The sequence below is a fragment of the Pogona vitticeps genome, chromosome 4 (genome assembly GCF_051106095.1).
Source record: "Pogona vitticeps strain Pit_001003342236 chromosome 4, PviZW2.1, whole genome shotgun sequence".
Taxonomy (NCBI): Eukaryota; Metazoa; Chordata; class Lepidosauria; order Squamata; family Agamidae; genus Pogona; species Pogona vitticeps.
In genome coordinates, this window is record NC_135786.1 from 2,683,905 (window position 1) to 2,708,216 (window position 24,312).

The following is a 24,312-nucleotide window of genomic DNA, read 5'->3' on the forward strand; positions in this document are numbered from 1 at the left end:
TCGCCGTTTGCACCTAAAATATCCGTGACAGATGCACCCTTTCCAGCCCCTGTTTTAAAAACCTTCCAAGCGAACTGCTTGAAGGCTCTTGACTGCCAGGAACTAGGTCCCAGTTCATGGGTCTTCTTGCAATCTGAACTGATGTGGTTGAGGCCTTAACCTCTGGAGAAGCAGAAAGCAACCTTTCACTATCATTCCTGTGCCAGCTGTTTACACATCTTGACCCTCATCTCTCAGTTTCCTCTTCTGTTCCTCTAAGCTGTTCCTCTCAAGCTTTGTCTTCTCGGCTGTCTGCCATCTTGGTGGCCCTCCTCCGGACATGCTCCATTTTATTCTTCTTAAATGGGGGTACCTGGACTGAGCACCATATTCTATGTGAGGTCTGACCAAAGCAGAATAAGAGCGCTCCTGTTCCCGGCCTCTTCTCCCCGCCTCTCTCTTAACCACCTGTAACTTTTGTGATGCACGGAGGGGGAGGGGTTGCATGACAAAAGATTCAGCCCTGTGCTGTTATGTAGTACCAAAGTCCCCATTTCATTGCAAAAAGATCAGCTTTAATTGTGGTGTTAGCAACCGAAAGAGATGCAGAAAATGCATTTATTATAATAGGGAAAACTTTAATCAGAAGAGGTCTTTTTAGTTTAAATAAGGACTGGAAACATCTCAGATTTCAGAAGTTCCACCCTGTATGAGAGCGAACGATGTGGTAGATTCACAGAAGCCAGCTGGGTCTGGCGTGGGAAACCCTCCTGAGTCCAAAGCTGGACTGAGAAAGATGCATGTAGTAAAGAGCTCTCTGTGATGGCGGTCTTCTTGTGTTCTTGGCTAAAATTAATAATCAGGAGCTTTAAAAAAATGAATGCCAAAGCTTTATTTTCCTTTTGTAAAAATTGTGTTTGTGGCAGTTCAGTGTAACATGTTTTTAACCATTCTAAAATGCAAAGCTCAGCAGGCCATGCGTCACCTAGGGGGGGCGGGGGGGGGGAGAGCCAGCCAGATGTGACTTCTTCACACAGAAGGGGGCTTCCTTAGCTGCTGGGTGTGCTTGACGTCCCTCCCTGGAGCTCAGCACACCTGAGCTTTTTCTGCTTCTCTCTCTGTATAACCGAATGATCTCAAGTGTACAAGGCTCATAGGAATACCTTGAGTAGGATGGATGTTACCTGGAGCCGCCCCTTTTTTATTTGTTGTTGCTAGCAAAGTTGGCAAAGAGTTGAAGGAGTTAAGAGTGGCTTGTTGTTCTTATGAGCCATCAGGTCTCCAGCTTATGGCGATGCTGTGAATGGTTACCTCTAAAATGTCACGTTCAGCTCTTTGTAACTCAAAATCAGTTACATCATTTGTTAAATTAACCTGACTCATAGTTGGTCTTCTTTTCCTGCTGCCGTCAACTTTTTTTACAGCATTATTATATTTTCCAGCGAGTCTTGTCTTCTTATGAGGTGACAGCTTCAATTTCATTGATTTAGTTTATAGAGAAAGTTCATTTGATCCAGGATCCACTTATTTGTCTTTCTGTTGGTCCATGGCATCCACAAAGCTGTCCTCCATCACCAGATTTTAAACTAATCCTTTTTTTTCCTGTCAGCTTTCTTCTCTGTCCAGCTTTCGCATCTGTACAGAGTGATTAGGAATAGAATCCTGTGCATGACCTTGACCTTGATCTCCGTTGACACATGGTCAACTTGATGACCGTCTCTCTCCATATTTTATGTACTGTCTGAATGGTACCATCTTCTGCAGAGTATAGGTTATGCATCAGGAAAATGAAGTGCTGATGCATACCCATTTCTAATTTTTTTTTCTATTAACAAATCATGGTCGGTACCATAATCTGTTCCTAGTCTTGTTCTGGTAAAGAGAATACAGCTTCTCCATCTCCTTCTGCCAACTACATAGTGTATTTGATTTCTATATTGTTCATCTGGTGAGATCTCTGTATACAGTTGTCTGTTCGGTTGTTGTTGTTTAGTCGTTTAGTCATGTCTGACTCCTTGTGATCCCATGGACCAGAGCACGCCAGGCCCTCCTGTTCTTCCACTGCTTCCCGGAGTTGGGTCAAAGTCATGTTGGTAGCTTCGATGACCCTGTCCAACCATCTCATCCTCTGTTGTCCCCTTCTCCTCTTGCCTTCACACTTTCCCAACATCAGGGTCTTTTCCAGGGAGTCTTTTCTTCTCTTCTCATGAGATGGCCAAAGTACTGGAGCCTCCGCTTCAGGATCTGTCCTTCCAGTGAGCACTCAGGGTTGATTTCCTTCAGAACAGATAGGTTTGATCTCCTTGCAGCCCAGGGGACTCTCAAGAGTCTCCTCCAGCGCCACAGTTCAAAAGCGTCAATTCTGTTCAGTAGCTTGAAGCATATGTTTGCAATAAACAGGTTGTTGGCTGTGAATCATTCTCTTGCTTCACTTCCGACTCCTAGACTAGGTTCTCCAACAATGTTTGATTCTGCTTTGTCTTCTGCTTTGCCTTCTAATCACACATGATTATTAGTACAATACATCTTGTTTTGGTGTATGATCCTCCTGGGCACTTGTGTGAAAGCTTTTGATTCTTCAGCGCCTGTAGTTGGAGCATTGATGTGACTTACAGTTGTGGCGACGGGCTTTCCAAGGAGTCTGATTGATAATGTATGGTCAGACTTTGCATTGTAGTTCATAACTGCTTGCTGTTAAATCTTGCCTGAATTCTAGAGGCAAGATGAGTCTCCCAAGTTGGAAGATCCTTAGTGCTGGGGAAGAATAAGGACAAGTGCAGATAGTTCTGTGACAAACGAAGCAAACAGAAATAAAGCCAAAAGGATGCCTTGCGGCTGACGTGCACAGAGGCAAGAGAAAAGTCCAGGCTTGCACAAGGCATGCAGTTGGAACATGAGAAGCATGAACCAAGGTACACTGGAAACCAAAAAGGAAGAAACAGGATGTTTAAGCTGACTGAAGTGTATAACGTAGAGGTGACCTGAATGTAGTTTTCTTCTCCAGAGTCAGAGTGAAGCCGAAGCCAGTTACAGATTGCTCTGGTACACCTTTTGGTGCGCCTTTTCCTGCAGATCACATAACATTGACTTGGTTACTGACTCTTTGATTTACCCAAACTGTGTCTAGGCAATTTCACCTTCCTTCTTGTTGTGTCATCCCCAACATGGTCAGTGTAATGCCTGGAAAGTCAGATCTGTATTTCTAAAAGGAATCACAGGGACTGTGTAAAAGCCGAATCGGTTTCAGGGAGCGTATTCACCATCATGAGAAGAGAAGACTCCCTGGAAAAGCCCCTGATGTCGGGAAAGTGTGAGGGCAAGAGGAGAAGGGGATGACAGAGGATAAGATGGTTGGACAGTGTCATTGAAGTGACCGACATGAATTTGACCAAATTCCGGGAGGTTGTGGAAGATAGGAGGGCCTGGCGTGCTCTGGTCCGTGGGGTCACGAAGAGTCGGACACGACTAAATAACAAAATTGATCATCATCTTCATCCTCATTCAATGGCAAGATACTTGGCTTTGCCAGCATATAAGGAACCAGCTTACAGTCTCAAGTTTACACATGGATGTCAGTGAGGGGGGCGTGACTGCTACAGGCAACTCAGCGATTTGACCTCTGGCAGTTGCATGAAATGTCGACTTCCCAAAGGTCAATGGGCAGGTCTTGCAAATTAAAGGAGGTGGCTTCCTTTCTTGAGTTGCTCCATCGCACGTTTGGTCTCCCTTTTTTCCTGCTGCTTTCAGCTTTTCCCAGCACAATGTCCAACACATCTGACCCTGATGCCTGGAACTTTTTTAAAATGTTTTTTTCCCCTGCAACATTCACAGAGCTGTGGCCTGATGAAGACCTACATGGGTCAAACATCAGCTTGTGTTTGCAATTTTTTAATTTTTATTTTTTGGTCTAATAAAGGTATCACCTGCATGACATTTTTATTGGCTGAGAGAGAGAGAGAGCGAGCAAGTGGATTTGGTCACGAGGAATGTAAGACATGGTTCAGAAGAATCTTATTGTTGATCTTTACATTTTGGTGGCTTTCCCCCCCCTTTTCTGCCAGTGGCCAAAGCAGTAAAATTAAGCTGAACACAACTTTTCCCAGGCGGGCCAAGCATTGCTTTGGGCAATCTGTTAGCTAACTGACTCACCCACCCAAGTTAATTGCTGATTGGGGAAGGTTGCTCCTTGCTCATTAACCAGCTGCTGTTAAACCTTGTTGGCTTAAACCAAGGCTTGTGGATTGGGACCAGGTCCCCTGCGTTCCTTGATGCTCGGTGTCTTCCTTACTTAGGTACCAGTCATCCTCGGAAGCCTTGGCTCATACTTGTGCAGGCCTTGTACTTGCCCGGCTCGAATGGCAATGTGAGAAGGCAGCGGATAGACTTTTCAGAGGGAGAGCCTTGTGACGTTGGCGGTAGCAAACCTAACAGAGAGTTTTGTGGCACGTTAAAAGCTAATGAATTTGATTTGGCATAAATGTTTATGGATTCCAGCCCACGGGCAAGTCCTGAAGGTGGTTTTGCTGGAAAAGTTCATGATTCTGTCTGGATTGGCCCTCTCTGTTTGCTTCTTGAATTGAATAAGGCATCGGACCGGTTCTCAAATCGAGATCTCCCTGTGAGAAGCCGTGCTGTGAATTTCCTCAGCAGGACTTACCCTTCTGTACTTATCAGTGCTGAGGCCGTGGAAGACAGGAGGGCCTGGCGTGCTCTGGTCCGTGGGGTCACGAAGAGTCGGACACGACTTAACGACTAAACAACAAGAACTTATCACTGCAGTTATGCTTTTTGCCAGTTTACGTGGAACAGACACGGTCAGCAAACAAACAGCCTGCTGTGTTATTTTCTAAGAACCAGCATCATGCTGGTTGTCTTCAGGCGTCTGGAAAAAAAGGGGGACACTTAGTGATAATGGGCCCGTAAACACTTAAAACTTTAAAATGATTTCAGAACTGGGTCATGTCAGGAGTCCAGAAGCAGCAGTCTTCTTTCAGCTGACCCAAGAAGCAGGTCTTTATAGACCATCGCGGAAATGAGGAGTTGGAAGGGTTGCTAGAGGTCATCAAGTCCTACCCCGACCAAGGCAGGAAACCCACTGCTGAGGGAGGGCATCCCTTGTTTCATAGGCATCGTCGGTGGTGTATAGCAGAGGGCTAGACGAGCAAAGAAGAGCACTACGGTCCAAAAGAAGAAGAGCAGGTTGAATCTTGTGCAGGCTGCCAGGAAAAACAGGTTTTTATGGGGGCTTTGCTGACGACGAGGCCAGGCTGCTAACCAGGCATAGCTTGGGGAAGGGTAAAAGAAGAGGAAGCTCTGCTTTTATTTGGTTTTGCTTTTTTAAAGACTTCTTAGGCTAGCCATTCATACAAGAAACTTGAAAGGAACGGAGCCCACAAGACTCTTTTCTAGCCTAAATCCCTAAAGGTCTGAGTCCTGCTCCCATTAGCTCCGTGTTTTGACCTAGATTTTCCTGCTTTGGGACACTCCTGGCTTGGAGAGAGGATAAGTGGAGCGTGATTTGCGCCTGTTTCCTCCGAGGCATGACTCCTGTGGGACTTGCTCCTGTGGGACCTTGCCGAGGAGAGCATCCCCGGTCAGTAACCCTTAAAAGAACGACGTGGCTGCAAACCCTCTCTGGTCGCCCTTCCTCAAGCCAGGGTCTCTGGATCTGTTCAGCTCCAGCCTTCATTGCTTACCTAAACGCTGGCTTTGTTGCCTGGGGGATGATGATGAGTGGCTCTCCCAACACGACAGAAAGGCACAAGATCGGGAAGTCTGGTGCCGAGCTTCTCCCCCCTTCCGCTCACCTTTTCCTGTTAGTGCAAAGTTTGGTTCCTCCCACTTTTTGCTCGTTGTTCGTGAGCCCCACGGATAACGGTCCAAAGTTTTATCAGTGAGGGATGGATGTGTGTGTGTGTGGTTTTTTTTTTTTTTAGTGGGGATTGAAGGGAGGGCCCTGTGTCATGCAAGCGGGGCGGCTCACAATTGATTCCTGCAGGTTGATTCCTCTCTGATCCTAGTTTTGGGTTGTGGTACAGAAGAGGAAGCCTCCACCGGGCTAATCTTTTAAGTCTAGGTTCGTCAGAGCGCGATTCTGTGCCACGATTTCTGTACCATTTGATGGAGCCATCTGTTCCTGTGGCACCCAAGCTGGGCTTATGAATGTTTCTTTGTTATTCCCTCCATTCCGGTTGCGGAAGGGATTCCTCCCAACCCGCCTGCTCGCCCGCCCTGCCGGCAGTAACAACCAGTTTAAATATTACAGAGCAGAAACGCAGGTTTCTGTGAGCTAAAAAGTAATGGAAGCGGGTGGGAGTCTCTGCAACAGATGCCTCTCTGGACTCCTATTAGCGCCAGTGAATTTTGGGTTTGCTCTATGTTTCTGTTGTTTTATTTATTCAAATGATTTTCAAATGCAATAGGACTTCGTTCCAGCCCACCTACTTTGATTTTAAAAATAATGATGTTGGGGGCATAGGACAAAGTGAATTTGTTTATACCAGGGAACAAGGGCCTGTCCGGATTGCCACCGGGGAGTTTTAAAAAGCTCCTTGCACTCTAATTTTCTTGATCTTGATACTGCAGGTTTCATGACTTATTAAAACCTACTGTGATGAGGGCAGGATGGAGAAAGTTGGCAGTTCTCAGCCCTGAAGGTAAAAGAATGGTCTATAAGCTGGCTTATAAGAATGTGGCTGCACGCAGAGAATGGAAAAGCCGGCAGAAGAGGTTCATATCATGTGGGTCAGGTTGGCGGTGCTGAGGACTAAGGGTTCCTCCCACAGCACCTGCTAGGGGCCATATTGGACCCAATAATGCAGATAGATAGATAGATAGATAGATAGATAGATAGATAGATAGATAGATAGATAGATAGATAGATAGATAGATAGATAGATAGATAGATAGATAGATAGATAGATAGATAGATAGATAGATAGAAAGAAAGAAAGAAAGAAAGAAAGAAAGAAAGAAAGAAAAAGTATGTAAGTATATATTTTTAAGATGCCCTGTACAAAAACTGCAAGTGTCTGAAGATCAGCTTCCAGTCTTATATCTCAGGAGTTTGGAAGGCTACAGCTTGTTTTATGCAAAAGTGGCTCAGGCCTCCCATTTTTAAGCAAATTGTCTTTTTGGGGAAGGGTAGCTGTGTGTGTGTTTGTGTGTCCCCAGAAACACACAAGACACACTTTCCTCACCCCTGCCTACGAGATGTGACCTTCCCGAAGCCCTGGGTACAGCCTGCGCGAGTCCCTCTTTAGCTGGTCTGTCCCAGGGCAAGTGGTGGAGGCGGAATGGTTTGTCCTCTCTCTCTCTCTCTCTCTCTCTCTCTCTCTCTCTCTCTCTCTCGTCCCCACAACAGGAAGGGGCCTGGGGAAGGGGAGCACAAGCCTCCTGCAGCTGCTCCGTCTGTAGCTGATAGAATAATTTTTAATGGAATTACGGGGAGAGGGGGTGAAGTCATGAAGTCAGAGCATTCATAAGAGAGTCTTTGTCGGCCCTCCCAAAGCTTCATAACCTGGACAAAAACCGTAGAGCATCTTTTGTGTTGAAAAAAACTAAATTGCTAATTTTCAGTTCGCAACTATGGGTCAGACTGGCCCACAGCCACCTTAGAACTGCAGAGCTGGAAAAGGGGCCCTTGGGATCATCAAGTCCAGCCCCTCCCAAGGAGGCCCAGGGAGGAATCGAACTCCCAACCGATACCTAAAACCACTGAGCTATTCACCAGTTCATGGAGACACACAAACTGAAAAACACACCCGTGTCCCTCTGCATCCTGGCAAGTCGGTTGCAAAGCTGCTGGGAGCTTCTGGCAGAAATTCAAGAACTGACTTAGTACTCACCGAAGTGGCTGCTTCCTTTTCAGGGCAATGTTTGGTCCAGATGTTCTTGGACCAAAACTCCCAGAATCCTTTGCACACACACAGTGTGCTGGACAGGATTGCTGGGCGTTGTCGCCCGGAGACAACTGGGTTACCCAAGGTTGGGAGCTACTGCTTTAGTGGTGGAAATGGAGCCGCGCCACCTTAAGCTCATGGTGTCGTCGCCTTAGCCCGCTTACCGCCAGAGGTCTTGGGGGCGCCATATTGTTCCCTGCTAGCTGAACGCCTGACCTTGCAAAAGCCAAGCTGGTATCTCTTCAGTTTTTATTTTGATCAGCGTCTACCAACAAGCCCCCGATTGTGCGTCCCCCTGCCTGATCTTAAATGGTCGTTGTTTGTGGTTCTGCAGGTTCTCCATATTGGACCCTAACAGCAAAGCTCTAGGGCACAGGAAATCTTACTTTGACACACCTTCAAATCTAGGGGAATGTGCAAAGGGCCACAAGCTGGCTGGATAGCTCAGGGGTTTACGTGTTTGTCTGTGGAGCTGGAGGTTAGGGGTTCGATTCCCCTGCGGTGTCTCCTGCAAGTAGGGCCAGCCTGGGTAGCCTTGGGACCGCTGCACGGTAGTCCTGGAGCGGTAAGTCAGAATGGACTTGATGTCACATGATGATGATGATGTTGATTACAAAGGACCAGTAGCTTTCTCTCTCCGGGGAGGAGAGGAGAAGGGCCGTACTACAAGCTTGAGCCAGGAGTTTTAGTCACCATTTTGAATGTGTAGGTTCCCCTCCCCGTGTCAGCCTCAGTTCTCTGTGTGTAAAATTGAAATTAGTAATAAATGCTAATAAACGAATTGCATTCGTATCCTACTTTACGGCTTCGGTAGAAGCGTCGGGTGAATTCAGAAGCTAACATTTTTCAACCCCCCTCCCAGAGACTAAAAGCTATGAACATAGTAAACGAAAAGTTCCAGGGTGACGTAAATGCACCCTTTTACTTTATTTTCAAAACACTCAGCTTTACCTGTGTGACAGGCACCTGTTTTCTTGCTGGTTGTCGTTCTGCCTTTGCCCTTCATTCCGGAGCCGCCCTTTCTTCCCCCCCCCTCGTCTTCTTCTTTTTGGCCCCCCATGGGTGTCAGAATGACCTCGGAGGTGGACATTGGCTAGATCTTGTTCACGGCTATCCTTCCGTCGCAGAATAATGCCGTGTGGGCTTATCGGTCTCTAGAGCTAAGAAAGAGGGAGCATCTGAGGATATGCAGAGTGCTTCTCCTTGTCCCTGAGACGTCTGCATACATGTTGGGAAAAGAGGGGCTGAGAAGCAAGGATGTTCCCGTTTTGGAGCCTAGGAACTTCCCTTCTGCTGTGCTCCGGAAGGAGACACAGCTCTAAAGGTGCACAGTACCTTTCTGTAGCGCTTGATTAAAAAAAAACTGAGAATGTGTATATATACATGCATGTGTATATATGTCTGTACAGATGTATATGCAGATGTGTGCATAGAGGTATAACCCTTGGTGTCTTGCAGTGGGGGAGGAACTTTGGCCGCAGAGGCAAGCACACTGGGGAAAAGGACGGACGGAGTGTGCTCCCTCCCCAGCGTGGTTGAAAATGTGGTTAGAAAACAAGAAGGGCTGTTTACTGCCAGGAAAGGGTGGTGGTTTTTATTTTTTGGTCTTTTCTCTTTTTTTTTGGCTAGGGCAGGAAGCAGAGTCCAGCTGGCATCAGCTCCCTTGCCTGAGGGCCAGAAAGACCTGCTATATATCAGATCCCTGCAGAGTCAAGGGCTGGGAGAACTGCGTAAGCCCCCAGCCCCCCCAACCTTTCCCCCCCCCGTGTCTTCTTAACCCATGCCCTGGCCCTGCTAAGCCTCTTATGGGGCCTCTCGTCCGTACGGGACCCTCTAAGTGGGCTTCCCAGAGCTGTCCGAGGGAGCTCGGTCCCTAGGGAGAATTGCCATCTGTGCCCCATAGAAGCACCGTTGGCGGCTGCCTGCCCCGGGCAGCCGGCCAGGACACACAACCCCCCCGTCCCCTCCCGTCCACCCACCCACCCACCCTGCCCGCGTGAGTGCATTCAGAGGGCTCTGGCGCTTTCTCGTGGCTTTAGAAGAGAAGCAAAAACTGCTTTGCTCAAAGCTGGGTCCCCCCCCCGTCACTGCCTTGGGGTTTGGGGTTGTTTGTACCTCTGATTGCTTTGCGACGGGTGGGCTTTGTGGCCCCAGGTGAGTCCTTTACGGAAAGGTTAATGGTGCTCGACTTTCAGGAGGGCTTGGCGTCTTTGGAAGTGAAGTGGGGAGGGCGGGTGGGCCTGGGGCATCCGTGGGGAGACATTGTCTCTGCAGGAGAACCTGTTGATTTAAAGGGAAACAAAAGAGAAGCAATAAAGATCCATAAAGAGTGAAATACGGAATTCACAAGTAAAACATGAAAGCCACTGAATGTTTTGAAGGATAGCCAGGTTTCGGCCACTGAGGCTGCATTCACACATAAAACCACTGGTACTTCTGCAGAGGTGTTTCAGAAGGTACACCTTACTCCTGTGTTACGCGTTCCTGTCGTGTAAACATCCCGCAAGGAGAAAAAGCTGTGTTTAGTAAAATAGAAGGAGACGCTGTTCAGAAATTGCTTCTTTCTAGGCAGGTGGTTCTCCTGGCGATAGCCCAAGTCACCCTGGAACTGGCCAGGTGGGGATAGCCAGGTAAGAAACATCTCTGCCCCACCCCAGGGATCGGGGCCGCTCTGCACTCGCCAGAAGGGCCTCAACGTGGCTTAACAAGCTTTCATGTTTGCAAAGTGGTCGTGATTAAAGAATGGTTAAAAGATGGTCTCATTCCCTGTGGTCTTTCAAGTACGGTAGTGTAAAAAAAAAAGTGGGGTGATGATCTAAATTCACATCAGAAATCATGATCTAGGTTCAGAACGAGAACAGAGGTTAATGTTGGGTCTGGAATGCTGAATATATTTTTTTTCAAAGCACACACGGAAAGTGGTGGGAAGAAAATAGCACTTTTTCCTCGCCCTCCTACCATCTTAGCTACTCTGAAGTTGAGTAAGTGCTGTAATTTAAATCCATTTTCAAATTGAACCAATCCACATTTAAGTTGTCCTGCAAAGCCTGAAATATAAAATACTAACTTTGATCTGTTAACTCACTGTAAGATGAAATCAAGGTGTGGATAGTTATTCCAGGTTGCAATACGAAATGTGTGAACAAGTGGATGATTTAGGGGCGCTGTCCATACAGATTTCCTGCATAAAAGTCATTCAGACTTTTTTAAACGATTTGACAGATTTGTGAAGCCTTACCTGGAATCCTCTTGTAATATTGCAGATGAATTGGCTTTTTAAGGGACAAATCTTTTGCTTCCAAGAGATGGAGCGCCATGGACAGGATAAACTGCGATGAAAAGTCTAGATGGAAAACTCGAGGTTTAAAAGCTGAATGAATTGGATATACCTATTTAGCTGAGATAAAAGATGGATAAAGAGATAAAACCGATAGGTTTTTAAAAATGTACACATGCATGAGAGGGAAGAGGGAACAATTCCTGGAAAAACAAAACAGGGGGGGGAAAGTTTTATCAAAGTTAAAGCCAAAGAACAAAAGTTTGCAGTAAGGTGTACGTAATGCATTTATTTTCAAAATAAAGCATCGCGCCGGCTATAATACTATTATTTATACCGTATTTAAATTTGGGGGTGGGGATGGATGTGAAATCGTTTGTGATTCTGGGTAACTCTGGACTTGGGATGGTTCCTTGTGGTAAGGAGGGAGATGCTATCTAGAGATATTGAAAGAGGTTTTTGACGTCATCGATACTCTACAGCTGAACCTTTGTGGTGGCAGGAAAGGGGTCGCCCATGTTCAAAAAAAGGCTGATTTTTGTCTCTTGGCTGCCGTCCCAGTGAAGGGGGCTCTGCTGTCTGTGCATTTCACATCTAGACGAAGATGCGTTATTTCTGGGTGCCCCTTTCTAGTGACCGTAAATGCCCACTGGTGGGGGGTCAGCTGCTGGGCACCCTGCTGCTGTTTTCTCCCAATCCGGGAGCCACTGGTGGACTGGGGAGGGGACACCCCCACCCCCACCCATCCCTTGTTGCTATGTGCCATGGAGTTACTTCCAACATTAGGGGGGAATCCTATGAATTCATGACCTCCAAAGGGTCACCAGCCCCGTCACGAACCACAGGAGCTTGGAAACTTTTGCTGCGCCGTGTGTGTGTGTGTGTGAATGCCGCCTCTGTGGCCAACCTGAGTTGCTGGATGCGCACCTCCTCTTCCCCCCCCCCCACCCCCCAGAGCGGCAGCATCCGGGGCCCAGGAGAGAGATGATCCCCTTGAGATGGCTTTAGGAAGCATGGGGGGTGGGTGGGAGGGATTTAGGATGGCTGGAAGTGGGTCGGGGACTGGCTTAGCGGGGGGGGGGGGGAAGCATCCCAGGCAAGAGCAGGGATTGTACATCTGTATCCCTCGGGCTGGGTGGGGGGGCGGGAGGAGGGAAATCACAAAGGGCAGGTGGCGGGCGAGCAGGCAGGGCAGGGCAGGTGCGCCTGGGTAGTAATTCGAGGCGAGGCAAAGGGGCCCCCGCTTTTCTCCAGGCGGAGCAGGGGCAGGGGGGGCGCCTCTGCCCCACCACGAGTGGGGGGTGTTTCCTTTCGGCAGCTGCCTGCCTGCCTGCCCCCCTCCTCCCTCCCTCCCTCCCTCCCTCCCTGGCTGGCCTTGCCCTGCCCTGGCGCTGCCAGCTGGCGAGAGGCTCCTGCCTGGGCGGAGAGGAGAGGTGGCCGAGGAGGCGGGCGTGGGGGGTGGGAATCCCCGGCCGTGCGTGCGGGCTGGGACAGCCAGGCGAGGGGGGAGAGGGCTGCCAGCCCCTCCTGCCCTAATCCCCCTCCTTCGTTCCCATGGTGACCACCCACTACCTGCTTGGTGAAGGGCCTGGGGGATTGCAGGACTTGGGGGGGCTAGACAACATTGGGGGGGCTCCTTTCCTCTGTAGAAAGCTGGACTGTGTTTGGAAGGTTCTTCTGGAGGGCCCGGAGGGGGGGGAGAACAGCTCTCTCTCTCTCTCTCTCTCTCTCTCTCTCTCTCTCACACACACACACACACACACATACACACACACACACATATGGGGGGGGGCTTTGCACCCCGGGGTGCAGCAATCCAGATCTCCTTAGAATAAGAAGGTGCTGAGGAACAGCATGGAGAGTGGCTTTTTCCCCTCACTCCATTGCAGCGCCTGCAGGTTTACTTCAGAGTAAATTTCCAGTGCTCCAAGAGGGAGCACCCCAGCCCCCCCCCCCAGCCCCCTCCCTTGCTTTGTAATTTCTGGAACTGGGGAAGGAAGAGCCTGGCCTGATTGAGCTCCCCCTTCGGGAGGATCAGCTCCAGTTAGGGGTCACTTCGGGGCTCGACAAGGGAGCCGAGGGGGCCCTCCTCCCTCCTCTTTCTGGCCTTGCAGAAAGTGTCGTGCTCTAACCGTTGTACCGCCTCACTGCACCCTCATCTGTCGAGAGGTCTGTGGTGCATCTGGCCAGATGTACAAGGAGGAAGGGTGCACACGTGTGTGTGTGTGTGTGTGTGTGTGTGTGTGTGTGTTTTCCCCAAGGTGGTGGGGGTTCACATCTGGCTGGCGACTCTTACTCAGGCATTGTGGTCAGTTGTTGTCCAGCTGTGGAACCCCAGTCGGGATCACAGAGATGCCCCCGATGTACTGCAATGGGCTTAAGACGCTGGCAGGACGGGTTTGATTTAAGTCAGACTGGTTTAAATCACAATTTAACTTAAGAAACTGGATTTTTATTTTTTTGGACAATTTAAATTAAAAAAAAGATTTTTCAAAAAAAATGAGTTGGAATTTAAATCAATTGAATGTTTAAACTATCATTGGTTTTTATCCACCCTGGGTACCAGCATTTCAAATTGAATGGGAGAAGAAAATAAGCAAGGGCCAAATGAAAAATAATGACTTTAAAAAAATATGGAACGTATTTTTAGAACATGTATTTCGGAGAGGGAGGGGGTATACACCAAGTGAAGAAACATTGAAATTTTGGAATGAAAATGGATGGAAAGAAGTGTAATGCTAGTCCTGAGGGTGATGGGTTCACTGTTATGTTTTGTAATTTATAGTCTCGTAATTTACAGTTTGTTTTTTGTAGTAGTAGGTATTTTGTATTTTTCGGGTTTTTTTATTATTATTTTTTGTACTTTTTAATTATAAATAAATAAATAAATTTAAAAAAAAAAGGAACATTGAAAAAAAAAAAGAATGGGAGAAATTTCACTCCTCTTCCCAGTCCGAGGTGGGGTGGGGTGGGTGTAGCGTATTTCAATGCCATCCACCTTAATTACTGTCAATCAAAGGAGGGGCAGGATCTGTTCTCCATCATCCCAGACTCGCCGGACACACAACCATGGGCCAGATTTAGTCTGAATATCAGGAAAAACTTCCTAACTGTTAGAGCAGAATGACAGTGGAACCAGTGACCTTGGGAGGTGGAGACCACACTGACCCTGGGTCCTGTACACACCTACCCGGGAGTAAGCCCCACTGAAAACAATGGGACTTCCATCTGAGTAGACCTGAGGAGGTTGGAGTGGTTACTAGCGTAAAGGTCTTTGTGGACTGGTGCCAGTTTCATCAGATGCATGAAGGGTTAATGATCCGTTGACAGGTGAAGACAAAGGGACACCCTCTCCTCCGTCCACTCAAAGCGCTAAAATCAGAAAGCGAGAGATATTTCTTACACAGAGCAGAAACGTGCCCAAGAAAAGACTGGTAGGAATTGTTATGGACTTGGCACTGAACGAAAAAGTCAAGCTTTTTGTGCCATGAGGGGTGAAGGCTGGGATAAAGGGACAATCAAGGGCTTGGGAGATCTGGGTTTGAATCCACCCTCTGTCACGGAAACTCACTGGGAGTGCAGAGGAGGAACTAATGTAGTAAAGCGACTCCTTGGAAACTCATTATGCGTTGAGTTCCAACTCCACTGGTACATGATGCACAAGGGGGCAAGCAGTGGGGTCAGCCTTGGAGGGCACGGTTGCGGTGGTGGTGGCAGTGCTCACGGCTGCTTTGTGGACGACGGCATCCTCCCAGGGAGGGGTCAGTCCGTGGGCCAGGGTGGAAAGCCGAGGAAGGATCCGAGGGATGGCACCGCCTGCTTGGAAGAAGCAAAAAGGGCCTTGTTATCCTTGGAGTCTGGGAGGAGGAGGCGGGAAAAAGACACCCCCCCCCTCTCTGTGTGTGTTAGAGAGAGAGAGATAATGCTTAGGAGTAATGAGTCAAGTCAAAGTGTGGTTTCGTTCGTTATTTGTCTTAAGCCTCCCACATTTTGCAAATACTATCTTGAGTCTAGTTTGACATCTACTAAGTAGGGGGGCTGTCCCTTGATCCTACCCCCCCAGGTTTTAATATATATTTTTAAAAAAACATGGCTTAATGGGCAATGAGACAGGATGGGGTGCCCGACGTGGACCGAGGAGGTCTTGACTTCGGATCCCTGCTCTTTCAAAGAAATTTGCGGTGCGACTTTGCCCCAGGGACGTCCTCTCAACCCAAGGCTATGTTGCACCATTGTAATCAGGAAACAGGAACTAAGATGTGGAAGAGAGAGACAGCTACTCTGTTTCCCCCGAAAATAAGACTCAATCTGAAAATAAGCCCTAGTAGGATTTTTCAAGATGCTCGTCATAGAAGCCCTACCCCAAAAAATAAGCCCCAGTGAAGTGAAACTCTGCCCTCCACCCTTGTGCAGCAACCAGAAGAGGACATGGCTGTATCTGAATGAATCTATATTGTTGTACATGAAAAAAAAAAATAAAACATCCCCTGAAAATAAGTCCTAATGCGTTTTTTGGAGCAAAAATTAATATAAGACCCTGTCTTATTTTGGGGGAAACACGTTAGGAGGCGGTGTCAGCTGTGTGTGGGAAGACGTCACCCCTCTGAACACGCGGCATCGCCATGAGAATAAAAATAGGGCAGTTGGTGACCAAAGGCAGAAAAGAGTGCCCGTGTGCCGTACTGGGGTGTGTGTGTGTATGTGTCTATAAATAATGTTGGTGATATTTATTCATCAAGTCAGTCCGTTAAATTTATCCTAGTTATTTTTTAAAAGTTGTTGTTGTTGTGCAAGGAAATACTAAAAGAAAGAAAACCACGAAGTGGCGGCAAAGGGTCCCTCAAGCGGGTGTTGCATCAGGGACGGTTGACCGCCGGAGTTCAGGCCATCTGGCCGCGCTGTCTGTCCCAGGCCGTCGTCCGGTCCTGTCCCGGAGGAGAAAAGGGGAAGCGGCCCTAGGGCCCCAAGGGAGAGGGGGCGCGTTTGTGCAATAAGGGAGGAAGATACAGCGGGAGGGGCGCCACCGGGCACTTTTTTTGAAAAGGGCACAGCCTTTTTTTGGGGGGGGGATCTTCGGGAGGGAGGTGTCCGAAGGAGGGAAGACGGAAAATGGCCGTGGAGCCATCACTGTAACCCATCCACACGTGGGTTCGGATGCCGTGAGAGCTGCTTGTTTTCTCTTACTTCTAGCATATAGGATACACATTTCCTTAAAATGTAAGAAGTGGCCTAGAATCACGTGCAGCCCCCCCCACCCCAAAAATCGGCTGCCTAAAATGGACAATAAAAATACCTTTAAAATTTAACAAGCACATTGGAAATAATGCTTTATTGTCCATCTGAATTCTCCTCCCCTCTTGGTTTTTTTGTGCTCTGGAAGTGCCAGAATCTCTGTTTTGACCCAGAGAGAATCAACCCCAGCCTGCACAATTTTCACTGCCCCCCCCCCCCGCAAGCGGAGCTGTTAAACCAGGTTTTGCAATGCAAAGAGGTTACTCTGAAAAAAGACTCCCCAGTGGGTGACTGTAAGACCTCTTGTGGCTTGACCTTTGATCTGGGGGGGGGCAGCAGCTGTGCAGGAGAAATGCCCGTTGCGTGGTCAAGCCTTCACTCCCGTCTGGAGAACAAGCATGGCTTTCTGTTGCCCTCTCCCCCAAAATGGCAGCCTTCGGAAAGAGGCCCGTCGCGCTGTGAGACTGTGGCCGTTGGTTTTTTGGCTTCATCCGCGCCCTGGGCGCGACTCATTATTGTACCTTACAAATCAGGAGGCGCCGTGTAAATTCATTTTATTTCCTTTCTTTCTCAGGTGACTTCTTGGCAGGCCTTTCGCTGCACTGTTACCCCGTGGCACCGAGGTTTTATTTGTGTGTGCGTGTGTGTGTGTGTGTGTGTGTGTGTGTGGGAGGGCAACCTCTTTTAAAGAGGATTTTGATCCTTGGCCTTTGGCGGGGGGGGGGGGGGGGAGCCCTACCTAAGACCTCATAACCCAAGCAAGTCAGGGCTTAAATCTGGGCTTAGACTTGCAAGTGGGTAAACACCCCTGTGAATAGAAAAAATAGGGGAGAAAAATCCAGGCTCGGCTTCTTCCTTCGTCTGCTCAGTTTTGGAAGGGAATTTTTTTTCCCCTGTAGAGGCAAACTTTCCATCAAGAAGCCAGACACCCCTTTGTCCACTTAGCTAAAGTGCATCATATCTATCATGCCCCCCCTTATCAGGGCCAGCGATGGCGAAGCTATGGCACGCGTGCCACAACGGGCACACAGAGCCCTCTCTGCGGGCACGCTAGCCATAAGTCACCGGATCGCTACCCTCGGCAGCCAAACCCGAAGCAGCAGCTGCAGCCGCAGGGCTAGCTCCCGGCCAGGTGGCAGGCCAGGATCTGGAGCAGCTGGCGCTGGTGGGGGGGGGCAGCGGCCGAGCTATAGGCAGTGGTGGGGTTGGGCACGATGGGAGGTGGATTCGAGGTGGGGTCTGGAGGCACCTCCCTCTATGCCCAGGATTCCCACTTCTGCTGCTGCCCGCTGGGTCCCCTCCCCCCCATTTGGGCACTTGGGGTCAAAAAGCTTTGCCGTCCCTGCTCTATACCAAGTGTGGAAAGGGGTGCTTCCCTGCAATATTGGGGGTGTGACCATCCCTCACCCCCAGTCATAGGTCCCCCTATGCTTTCAGGGAGTCTCGAGTTCAAGGACCTTTCTCCATAAGGGCTGCCACAGCAGCGACTGGGGAAACCACCACTGTTTCAGGAGGGTGGCCAGCACGTGCCCTAGTTATGACGTTCTTCATATTTTAATTTCTTTCTTGGCAACCTGCATGGAACCAAGCCAGTTTTTCATCTTTGCAGTTCTAAGCCTGTGAAGCCAAATGAGATGGACTCAAGAGGGTTCCGTGGGCACCATTTCTGCGAATTAGAGGACTGGAGGGAAAATAGGACAAGACAGGGCACAGGAAAAAAAAGGAGAGAATATCATATATAAGTTCAGTTGTTGCTGCCCATGCCATTTTACTCGGAAATAGATCTAGTAGCGTTCAGGATACCTTACGTGCAGCTAACTGGAGAGGATGGCAATGTTAAATTTATTTGTCCTAAATACATTTCCTACAAACTAAATGCTGTTTAGGCTTTAGTTATGGATAACCATGCTTAGGATTGCATTACGTTTCCTAAAAAATGGCAGTGGAGGGGGAAACATGCATATTACCTGGTGATTCTTTTGTTTGAGGAACTGGAGGGCGAGATCCAGCGCATGATAAGGAAAGAGAGGACAGCTATGCACCTGTCTGTGGCTGGGGAGGTGTGTATTTTTTTATTTTAATGTGGCTGTTCAATTATTTATTTATTTATTTAGTTAACTTGTATGCCGCCCGCACTACTCAAAGGTCTCTGGGTGGCTTATGACAATTTAAATGCAATAAAAAAATAAAACAATTAAAATACAATTAGAATTACAGTGCTCTAAAAATTGCCATCAGGACCCACCGTTGATATTATTTCAATTAAAAACCTTCTGAAAGGCCGAAATATTAGGTTTAGAATTAGAAGAGCTTGAGTAACTCAGAGAAGCTATGGGCTATGCCGTGCAGGGACACCCAAGACGGACAGGTCATAGTGGAGAGTTCCGACTAAACGCAATCCACCTGGAGTAGGAAATGGCAATGCCACTCCAGTATCTTTGCCAAGAATGCCCCATGATCAGAAACAAAAGGCTAAAAGATATGACGCTGGAAGATGGGACCCTCAGGTCAAAAGGCGTCGAATGTGCTACTGAGGAAGAGCGGAGGATAAGTACAAGTTGCTCCAGAGCTAATGAAGTGGTTGGGCCAAAGTCGAAAGGACACTCAGCTGCGGACATGCATGGAAGTGAAAGGAAAGTCCAATGCTGCAAAGAAAAATACTGCATAGGAACCTGGAATGTAAGATCTATGAACCTTGGGAAGCTGGATGTGGTCAAACAGGAGATGGCAAGAATAAACATCGACATCCTGGGCATCAGTGAACTAAAATGTACAGGTATGGGTGAATTCAATTTAGATGATTACCATATCTACTATTGTGGGCAAGAATCTCATAGAAGGAATGGAGTAGCCCTCATAGTCAACAAAAGAGTGAGAAAAGCTGTAATGGGATATAATCTCAAAAATGATAGAATGATGTCAGTAGAAATCCAAGGCAGACCTTTCAACATCACAGTAATCCAAGTTTATGCACCAACCACCGATGCTGAAATTGACCAATTCTATGCTTACAACACCTTCTAGAACTGACACGAAAGAAAGATGTTCTTCTCATTCTAGGGGACTGGAATGCTAAAGTAGGGAGCCAAGAGATAAAAGGAACAACAGGGAAGTTTGGCCTTGGAGTTCAAAATGAAGCAGGGCAAAGGCTAATAGAGTTTGTCAAGAGAACAAGATGGTCCTCACAAACACTCTTTTCCAACAACACAAGAGGCGACTCTATACATGGAAATCACCAGGCCTTAGAAATAGCACAGAGGAGAAAGGAAACAAAATGCAAGGGAGATAGGGAAAGTTACAGAAAATTGAATGCAGACTTCCAAAGAATAGCAGGGAGAGACAAGAGGGCCTTCTTAAATGAACAATGCAAAGAAATAGAGGAAAATAACAGAAAAGGAAAAACCAGAGATCTGTTCAGGAAAATTGGACCAGAGCACGCCAGGCCCTCCTATCCTCCACTGCCTCCCGGAGTTGTGTCAAATTCATCTTGGTCGCGTCGGTAACCCTGTCCAGCCATCTAATCCTCTGTCATCCCCTTCTCCTCTTGCATTCACACTTTCCTAACATCAAGGTCTTTTCCAAGGAGTCTTCTCCTGAGGTGGCCAAAGTATTGGAGCCTCTGCTTCAGGATCTGTCCTCCCAGTGAGCACTCAGGGTTGATTTCCTTCAGAACGGATAGGTCTGTTCTCTTTGCATTCCAGGGGACTCTCAAGAGACTCCTCCAGCGCCACAGTTCAAAAGCATCAGTTCTTCGGTGGTCAACCTTCTTTATGGTCCAGCTCTCACTTGCATACATCACTACAGGGAAAACCATAGCTTTGACTATTCGGACTTTTGTCGGCAAGATAATGTCTCTGGTTTTTAAGATGCTGCCTGGGTTTGTCATCGCTTTCCTCCCAAGAAGCAGGCGTCTTTTAATTTTGTGGCTGCTGTCCCCATCTGCAGTGATCATGGAGCCCGAGAGAGTAAAATCCAGACACTTGTAGCATTTGGCTATCAGGCATTTTCTTTCAGTGCATCTGAGCAGATGCTTGTAAACCACATTGTGTGTGTGTGTGTGTGTGTGTGTGTGTGTGTGTGTGTGTGTGTGTGTGTGTGTGTGTGTGTGTGTGTTGTGTGTGTGTGTGTGTGTGTGTGTGTGTGTGTGAGAGAGAGAGAGAGAGAGAGAGAGAGAGAGAGAGAGAGAGAGAGAGAGAGAGAGAGAGAGAGTTGTAGTGATGAAAAGGATACCCCAGGCCTGTTTCTGGGATGTTCCAATTTCATCATTTTTGAAAAGTTGCTCCCCTCTTTGCTTCGTGACCAAGGAGTGCAGGACTTATGAATAAAGAGGTGGGCGGTTGATAGGTGTCCAGATGGGTTTGTACGCTTATGTGTCCCCCACACACTTTTTTTTTGCATTTACTTTTTCCCATTGACTTCTTGCAGATCTTGTCAAATACTCCTACCTATCACAAAATTAAGAGACAAAGTCAGGGCAATGCAGGTAGCCTGCTGTAACACAACGGCAGTACAGTGTAGAACACCTGTGGTTTATCACTGAACTTGTGTGATGCTAAAAGACGTCTGTTTTTTTGGTAGGTCATTGGCGAACACTAGTCAGTGTGTGTTATTATAAATTTAATTGGTGAAGTATGAATTAAGGGCCTCTGCTAATTTTTTGTTTTTTTGTGGGGAGGGGCATAGTTGCCGCTGATGTATGTCAGTCAAACACGGAAGTTGCAATAGATCTTTTAAGAAGGAGGGATAGTTATTTGCACATTGAACTCTATTGTTTCTTTAATATCTCAAAAAGGCCTTTTGTAATATTTTTTCCCCAGCCTAAGCATGGTGGTCCCCCCCCCCATTCCTGCAGACCTGACAGAGTGGCGGTCGGTGCCTCTGTGGTCACAATCATCGCTTTGTGCATTTTAGGGGGAAGAAAATACATTTTTGCAGTACATCGCCTCGTTTAAAGGAATGGGTTATGTGACCATGAACATTTCTTTCTTCGGTTTGTAACCGCCCTTCTGCAACTAAAAAAAGGGACAGCGCTGTCTCTTTGTGTGTGTGTGTTTGTGTGTGTGTGTGCATGTCGCAGTTCCTTGCCCTCAGAGGATGGCAACCCCCTCCTGCCAAGCATGCTTAGACCCTGGCAGAAGCAGTGCAGGATATGCCCCCCTTTCCCCCCTCCTCTCCTGCTTGTCTTCCCCCCCCACAGCCCTTCCCTTCACCCCGGTGTCAACCATTCCCCGAGACTGACTTGACTTTCTCTTGTGCCGTTGTAGGGGGCAGATGGTCTGTCGGAGCCCGAGGGCATCGCTCTCAAGCGCGTGGCGGTGGTGGAAGATTTCTTTGACATCATCTACTCGATGCATGTGGAGAGCTCGGCCGAGCCAGGCAAAGCGCCCAAGCATGCCGGGCAGAAGAAGACCTACCGGGCGGTGAGAGACACTCTGTCCTTTATCATCCCAGACAGACCGAAAGGGGACCCCCCCCTGGCCACATCCTTCCCCAGGGAGGACAGTCTCTTCTATTGGGGGGGGAGGCAGAGAGCAAAGGAGACGGGAGGGGAAGAGGCATGAGAAGGGGGGCATCTATGGCAGAGGGTGGGGTGGTGGGAGGAGGAGCAAGCCACGTGAGCTGCTGTGGCCAGCCAGGTATCTTCAGAATGAAGCCACATCTTAGCGATAAACAAAGAAGGACGTCTTAGCACAAAATGCAGGCTTAGCCCATGGCTAAGCCTCTCTTGTATTTATTCCACATGTATTTCTTGTATTGCTTACCTGGCCTTTCCTTCAGTGAAAGGCGGTACCCATAGCTCTGCTTCCCCCCCCCCACACACACACACACTTTATCCCTCACAGCACCCCTGTGAAGTAGGTTCTGACTGAAAGCCCGGAACTGCCCCAAGGTGTCACGGTTGTGTTTTGTGGCCGTGTCAGGATTTACACAAGGCTGTGTCAAGGGAGAGCGAAACGAGAGGTCGAGGGTGGTTTCTATAGCTTTTTCTGCAACCTCAAAGCACTTCACACCGAAGGGGCGGCCTCCGTTCTTAGGCTTCAGCTGTGGCTTCGCATTGCAAGAACCCGTCTGCTTTCTCTCTCTCTCGGGCTCCCGTGCTGTCCTCTGCTTATCCCGGATCCCTCCGGATGGAAATCTAGAAGCTTAAGCTTTTTTGTTTTAGAGTAATGGGAACTCACCTGATTGCCCGAAGAAGCTTATTTTTACTCACCTTCGTTGAGACTAACCATAGTTTCATGACGGATGAACTGGTAAAATGCCGCTCGTCGTGCAACTTCTTACCTTTTTTTTCTGGAGGTTGTGCCACAGCTTGCAAAAGTAACGTAGCCAATAGAGCAAGTCCTTAAGACACCCCTGCAAGGTAGGCCTCTATTATTATTGTCCGTCTGTGGCTCACGCAGGAGGGTCCTTGGGGCTTGCTCGAGGCAATGGAGTTCCTTCACGGTCTTGATTCTTGTGCTGTGGTTTGGTTCATTTTTCATGGAGTCACAGGAACTCAAAAGCCGGGTGCTTTCTGCTGAAATGTGGGAAAGTTACCTTTTTCCATTACGGCCACCCTATTCCTCCATCCAGCACGGCCAGAGGATCACGTTGTTGACGTCGCCGTGCAAAGAACTCCCCGACTTTCCAAGCTGTGCTTTGGAGTCCCACTCTTCACTTGCAGAAGACCCTGGCATTCGGCGGGAGAGGCAAATACAGGAAGACTCACTCAGCTGGTCTCCCGTATTCGGGTTGCAGAATTCCTTTTCCGTTGATTCAGGGTTTTAGCTTTCTTCAGACTGAGCCCTATAGAGCCTTAGCCATTTTGCTTTCCTCCCTCCCTTGCAGGATCTTTCTGAGAGAGCCTGGGCTTCAACAGAAAGGGGACCGGGAATATGGGAGGCTGCAGAGTTTCACCCCTTAAAATTCTGCACTCTTCTGCAAGAGGTGGAGCAATGTCCTTCCTCAGTTCACATTGTGGCTCTATAGCATGGTAGACCTTGGAGGGGAACTTGTTACTTAGGAGTAAAGCCCTGGTTTTGCAAGTGGAAGGCTCTCAGGTATAATCCTGGCATCTCCCGCTAAAACCTGAGGCCATGAAGACCAGCTCCGTGCTAGGAGGCTGGACTGAACAGGTGCAGTTTTGTGTATCTTGTTAGCAAACCTGAAGGTTAGGCAGTGTAGGAGAAATTACTGAATAAAGTGAGCACATCTGGATGCGTTTCTCATGTTCACGCTGTTAAAAAGGGACTATTAACTTGAATTGTAAGGGGACGACATGGCTTTCTCGCTACCTGCCCCAGGGTGGGAAAGCTCCATGCTTCCACGAGCGATAAAGGGATTCCATGGTGATTCCTGTTGATTGCAGAGGCTTTCCAGTTCTCTGGCCGTCATCCATCTCTCCATCTCTCTCCACCTTTGTTCTGGTCCTCTGAGATGGAGCAGAGATGATTTGGCTCCTGGGGGGGGGAAGAGACTTGGGGGGCACAGCATCTCCACCTCTCCACCCTCCTCTTCCTCCGACGCATTTTTAGCTTGAGGTCTGGGCTCTCTTGGATTCTTCTTTGCTGCTCTGTTTATTCCGGGGGCGGGGGGGCGGGAGAGCGGTAGAGGGACGCTTGGCCTAAGCAGCTTGCAGGGTTGGCCCTGTGGTGGCCTGTAGCATTTGGATTTCTGCTTGAGAACACCGCCAGGCTGACAAGGGCTCCTGTGAGCCTCCCCCCCCCAAGTGGCTGCCTTGGCAGCTGGACTTTCTGCCTGAGGGCAGGGGGCGAGGGGGGCGGGGGTGGAGGTGGAGGAACCTCTACACCCGAGCCCATCCTCCACGGGGAGGCTGCTTGCCTGATTCGCTCTGGCACAGGTCTGCCCTTCCCGAGAGGAGCTAGCTCCACCACGTCCACCCCGTCTCGTTTCCAGGGAGCAAGGAACTCATACTCAGCATCT

The 24,312-nt window shown here is 48.5% G+C and overlaps 3 protein-coding genes across 3 annotated transcripts in view; all 3 read left to right on the forward strand.

The window, feature by feature from the left end:
• Positions 1 to 24,312, forward strand: part of LOC144588812 (uncharacterized) — an 856,730-nt gene that overhangs the window by 320,532 nt on the left and 511,886 nt on the right. The gene's annotated exons all lie outside the window — the stretch shown is intronic.
• The window catches only part of LOC144588813 (uncharacterized), a 398,202-nt gene that overhangs the window by 72,370 nt on the left and 301,520 nt on the right, over positions 1 to 24,312 (forward strand). The gene's annotated exons all lie outside the window — the stretch shown is intronic.
• The window catches only part of NOL4L (nucleolar protein 4 like), a 144,623-nt gene that overhangs the window by 25,621 nt on the left and 94,690 nt on the right, over positions 1 to 24,312 (forward strand). The window contains exon 2 of the mRNA XM_072996607.2: positions 21,654 to 21,809. Within this exon, the coding sequence (XP_072852708.2) occupies positions 21,654 to 21,809 (156 nt within the window). The remainder of the gene's footprint in view (positions 1 to 21,653; positions 21,810 to 24,312) is intronic.